This window comes from Phalaenopsis equestris, unplaced genomic scaffold (assembly GCF_001263595.1).
Source record: "Phalaenopsis equestris unplaced genomic scaffold, ASM126359v1 Scaffold000390, whole genome shotgun sequence".
NCBI lineage: Eukaryota > Viridiplantae > Streptophyta > Magnoliopsida > Asparagales > Orchidaceae > Phalaenopsis > Phalaenopsis equestris.
This window is the reverse complement of record NW_018164832.1, coordinates 132794-138860: the sequence shown is the minus strand read 5'-3', so window position 1 is coordinate 138860 and position 6067 is coordinate 132794. Positions and strand designations below refer to the sequence as shown.

General features: G+C 34.5%; 1 protein-coding gene across 1 annotated transcript in view; it reads right to left on the bottom strand.

Moving 5' to 3' along the window:
• Positions 1-510: 510 nt before the first annotated feature.
• Positions 511-6067, bottom strand: part of LOC110026637 (dolichyl-diphosphooligosaccharide--protein glycosyltransferase subunit 4A) — a 33418-nt gene continuing 27861 nt past the window's right edge. Inside the window, exon 2 of the mRNA XM_020727645.1 lies at positions 511-780. Within this exon, the coding sequence (XP_020583304.1) occupies positions 667-780 (114 nt within the window). The 3' untranslated portion in view covers positions 511-666. The remainder of the gene's footprint in view (positions 781-6067) is intronic.

The following is a 6067-nucleotide window of genomic DNA, read 5'->3' as shown; positions in this document are numbered from 1 at the left end:
ACATCATTTGATTCAGGGCATCCCAAATCTTTTTTTTTTTTCTCATTTATCATGTTACAGTGGAAAAATATTTACATATGTCATACACAAAGCATAATTGCGTGTTTATGAAGGTTATTTGAAGAGTATTGCATGGTTATGTTGCTGCTATTGGGATTAATACCTTCAGTAACCTTATGAAACCCTCCAATGACAGGAAAAATACATGAGTGTCGAACCGCAGAATGTATTGGTAGGTTATTGGGAGGTTATTGAAATATTATTGGGGTTAATACTCCTAATAACTGGGTTATTAAAAGGTCACTCGGGGTTATATGCACGCAGAATTGTGTGCGTATGACGTACGTAAATAGCGCTCGTTACAGTGAGACACAATAAGAATGTTGACACATTATCATGGAAAAAGAATATATAAATAAATACGGAAAAAAACATCATCTTGAAAAAATAACAAAGAAAAAATAATGCTTATTGCTTGTTTTTTCTTTTTTAAAGAAAGGTCCAATTCAGTTATGGTTTGCTTAAATAACTACATTAGAGCAAAGAAAATTTCACTATAATTCAGGTGCAGTACAATAGAAAGCATTAAAACTTTGATAAGCAGAACATCTAAAACATCATTAAAAGTAGCCTCTATATTTTCCCGCATCGGAGAAATTCTTTGACTCAATTGCCCTCATATTTTGGATCAGCCATCACGTAATGATAAGCAATGACCAATACAAATATAAAGATCCCGAGGAAGTTTGCAAAGAAGCCCAAGTCCTGATCGTCAATCATCTGCCAAACATAGAAAAATAGTGGCAGCTACATCAATACGACTGGATGGCAGTGGGCATTAATGCATGACAACAAATGTCAACATTTAAGCAAGTCTAGACATGCATGTAATTTCTTTCGATTCATAATGTTTAAGCTCAGAACAAAGTGAAGAAGCAGTGATTTCGGCAAGTTGGTAATTAGGAGAGAAAGTAGAGTTTGACTTCTCCTTCATAGAGTGGAAGGTAGATTTCAGCAAGGTGGGAGTTCTAGAATTTATGAAAGCTCCCTCAATCTTGGTGAGAAAGCTGGATAGATTTTATGTGATTAGTATGCACAAATTTGTAGGATGGCTTTCAATTATAAAATGAAAAGGCCCTAAAGGAAAAAAACAATCATTATGTATTCTACATCACCCATTCCAAAGACACATTTTTCTTTCCACCTGATTGTTAAAGAAGAAGGTTTTTAGTCTGAGCTAGATAATAGATATAGCGTCCAAAAGAAATCTAATCCTTGAAATAACTTCATATTTCAAATTCAAAACATCCCATAAATGCAAACTCTTATGGCTGATTACCCTCTCACTCACGAGAGAACTTTTTTGTGCTTGCTTGTGCGAAGGATATACGGTTGTTTACTACAATGGATTTCCATCTGATTTGGCCTACAGCAATGGTTAGCGGAGAGAAAGATAGACACTCGTAGCTCAAACAAAATGGAGAGAGAATGATGCACCGATGTCAAAGGCACTGATATACTCATTAAAAGAAAGTAGATGAAACCTAACTAGACCATTAATTTCAATAGGCATAAATTATGTAATTCAAAAGATCCTCATAGACCCAAGGGAAAAAGGCTGTTGAATAATTAATCTCAAAATCAACCTTGGTTTTAAGTCGGATTACACGGATAATAAATCAAAATTTTAACCATTTGTGAACACTCAAGCTTTACCCTACATGAGATTATATTAGTATAATTGTATATAACCTATTATTAGTGTTTGTGATGTAGGAGCCGAAATTACGAATGTGTTTACTAGTGTCATACTTGTAAGTAAGTTTTTTTTTTCCTTAGTTTTCTATTTTTGTAATGGGATTGCCTATGTAAGGCTACCTTGTATGTTAGAAAGGACAGGAGAGTTTTGATTGGTTGTAATAACCTTTCATATTCTTTCGGATTAAGAAATGTATTTAGTATTCTGGAATGGTGCCCAGGTGGTAACCAGCCATCTTTCTTTTCAGTAAATGTATTCTTACTCTTTCTTGAGATTTTCGGTTCAGCTTTCTCCTTTTTTTTGGAATTTTTGAAACTGCAGATTTCAATTTTGCCTTATTATGATATCATCATAGTATCAAAACACGATTCTTTTATATCATTTCTCTTCCTTCTCTGAGTTCTTGTGCAGTCTTCTTTTCCTTTCCCCAATTCTTGCGCATTCATTTTGTTTTTTTCTTTCAAAGAGGATAGAAATCTGTCTCTGATTTGCTTATTGATTTCATTGTTGTCTGTCTTCTTACGGTTTCATCTTCATTGTTGGCCTCCCTGCCTTCTCTTTCCAATGACTAAAACCAATGACAAATATTTGGTTGTGGAAGAATTGCAACAAGAAATTCATCGTCTACAAATAAGATTGGCGCTTCTTGAATGGTGAGATCCAAAAATATGTCAAAATGAATCCGAAAATGAGCGAGGAAGAAGATAATTCATTCCATCAAGAGTCATCTAATGGTGATGAACAACCTATACATACGTTGAGGCGTGAAAATCAACGGAAATCTCTCGACCTTAATTTTGATGGAAGATTGGATCCTAATATATTTGTCAATCAGCTACATACAGTTGAATGAATTATGAAATTCAAGAAGGTGTCACAAGAACATATCGTCGAACCAGTGACGATCAAATTGAAGAAGACCTTATTTTGGTGGGAAAACTTAATGAGGATTCGAAAAAGAGAGAGAGGATTCAAGATCACGTCTTGGACCAAAATAAAGAAAAAAATGCAACGAAAATTCTTACCCGGGTATTACCTATAATAAGTCTTCATCCAGCTTCATAACATTCATCGTGGTGGAATATATTGTCGAATTCAGCTGAAATGCAATCTTTTCGAACCCAAAAGGTGCACTAATGCACATTTTTTGGGTGGCATATGACTATATATCGCTAATGTGGTTCATCTCCAACTGTTTTGGAAATTATAGAACGTGATTAACTTGGCTATAAAGGTTAAAAAGTAGCAAAAATTGGGTAGGAACACCACAATATGCATTCCTACCAATGATTTGCGAGGTTCTAGCAAATCAATCCAATTACGGACAGAGGCCAGTGGTCGAAATGTTCAAAACAACAACAAAACTACTTTCAAGCCGCGAGGGACTATTACTACAGCGAGGGAAGGAACTACATCTAGTATACGATGCTTAAATTTCATGGGTTAGGCCACATAGTCTCAAGTTGTCCTAACTGTGGCATTATTTCATTGAAGTAGATTGATCTAGAGAACAATGATGTAGTAGAAGAATATACTAATCCAACGAAAGACCAAATTATACATGAGGATGAAGGGGAATTACTAGTGATAAAACGTCTCCCAAGTGTCGAACAATATTCCAATAAAGATTGGTTATGACAGAACATCTTTCGATTCCAGTGCACAGTTTCGAACAAGGTTTATAACCTTATCATCAGTGGTATAAGTTAGAGAATGTGGTTGCAGCAACTATACTGTAAAAGCTTGAGCTAACTACTCAACCTCATAACCATCCTTACCAACTCATGTGACATAAGGGGTTGAAATTAAAGTCAACGGGCAATGCATGGTGTCATTTTCGATCGATTGAAAACTTTAGGAACGGGTTTTATTTTCTATGGACCCTTGTCACATATTATTTAGTCAGTCTTGATAATATGATCGTTGTACAATTCTTGATGGTTATGTTAACACTTATTATTTTATCAAAGAGGAATTCAAACCACTTTGATGCTTATAAAGGAAGAGATTCAAGTGGGGACTAAAATCAATACTTTTACTCCATTGATTTTGAAAAAACTTAAAGAGACAACTATGAGGTACCTCTTGATCATAACCGAGAGTTACGGACAGCTACCGCCAACTCCGTCCGAAGAGCAAGGATTGATACAACAAATCAAACATATATTTCCCGCAGAGATTCCTACAGAATTGCCTCTTACAAGAGACACAATATGTCATTAACTTTGTGTCTGGTTCGGTCATCCCCAACAAACCTACATATAATTAGTCTCCAAAGGAGCACAAATAACTTCAACACCAAGTGGATGAGCTGATCCACAAATGCTTGCATGTAATGCAAGCCCATGTTCGGTTCAGCTCTCTTGGTTCGAAAGAAGGATGGGACATAGTGCATGTGCATTGGCAGTTTGGTTGAAAATAAAATCACTATCAAATATTGGTTCATATTCCTCGATTGGATGATCTTTTTTATCAACTAAAACGAGTGGTTGTTTTCTCCAAAATAAATCTTCGAAGTGGGCACCTCCAAATACATATGTGGCATAGGGATGAGTGTAAAACAAAGTTCAAGTCAAGAGATGGGCTTTATGAGTGGCTGACGATGTTGTTCAGGCTTTATAACACTCCGAGCACATTTACGTGCCTAATGAATCAAGTTTTTCAGCCTTTTGTGAGAAGATTTGTGGTGATTTAGTTCGACAAAATCTAGAACACTGCCGTTGCCGGTCCCAAGCCCGGATGAGAAAAGTGGAGGGTTGCGTTAGGTAGTCGACCGCCAGCGTAAAACTTGTCGAAAAAATCATGACATGAATCCTTTTGATCATTGTGTAAGTGCTAGGGCGTCCCCTGGAAGCGACGCGCTGTATAGCCTGAATACAGTGAAAAGTGTGCAAGGGCCGCTACACCGGCGCCCGGGTGTAGTGTTAAATAAGCAAGGGTTCCCACATTACGGGCGAATGCGGGTAAAGAAGTTAGTCCATGAAACTAATGAAACTAATATTAGGATAGGATCTTGGAATATAGGCACTCTCAATGGTAAATTAATGGAATTAGTTGATATTATGATTCATAGGAAAATTAATATCTTATGTATTCAAGAAACTAAGTGGGTGGGAGAAAAGGCTAAGGAGATTGATAATTTAGGTTTTAAACTTTGGTATTCTGGTAAGAGTCGCACTAGAAATGGTGTAGGTGTAATTATAGATAAGAGTTTGAAAGATAATGTTGTAAAAATTAATAGAGTTGGTGATAGAATTATAGCCCTTAAGATTATCATTGATACTAAGATTTTTAATATTATAAGCGTTTATTCTCCTCAAGTAGGTTTAGATACAGGGTCTAAAGATAAATTTTGGAATGACTTAGAAGACTTAATACAAATGATACCTCTTGAAGAAAGAATTTTTATTGGAAGAGATTTAAATGGACATGTCGGTAGAGTGGTAGAAGATTTCAGAAATATTCATGGTGGCTACAATTTTGGAGTAACTAATGAAGAAGGTAAAGTTATTTTAGATTTTGCTTTAGCGTTTGATTTTGTTATTACTAATACTTTATTCAAGAAAAGGGATGAACATCTTATTACTTATAAGAGTGGATCTAATAAAACACAAATTGATTATTTTCTTATGAGAAGAAGAGATCGTCATGATTGTAAAGATTGTAAAGTCATTCCAAGTGAAAATTTAAATACCCAACATCGTTTATTAGTTTTAGATTTTAAGATTAAGAGTTGTAAAATAAAAAATACCAGGACTCATCATTGCAGAATTAGATGGAGAAACTTAAAAGATACAAATAAAATTAATTTTATGAGTAAAATTCAAGATTTCAAAATTTGGGATATTCATGAAGAAGCAAATGTGATGTGGGATAAAGTAACAAACGCTATTAAACATGTAGCAAAAGATGTTCTTGGAGAATCAAAGGGAAAAATATTTACAAATAAAAATAGTTGGTGGTGGAATAATAATGTGCAAGAAAAGATAAAATATAAAAAGTTATGTTATAAAAATTGGTTTAAATGTAAAAACTTAGAGAACTAGAGAAAATATCAAACGGCTCGCAGAGAGTCTAAAAGAACAATCTGTGATGCTAAAAATTCTGCTTTTAATGATCTTTATAATAGATTAGATACTAAGGAGGGTGAAAAATATATGTATAAACTAGCCAAACAAAGAGAAAAGAAAAGTAAAGATTTAACTCAAGTAAAGTGTATTAAAGATGAAAATCAAAAAGTACTTTTCTTAGAAAAAGATATTCAACATAGGTGGGTGAGTTACTTTGATAAACTTTTTAATGAAGTTT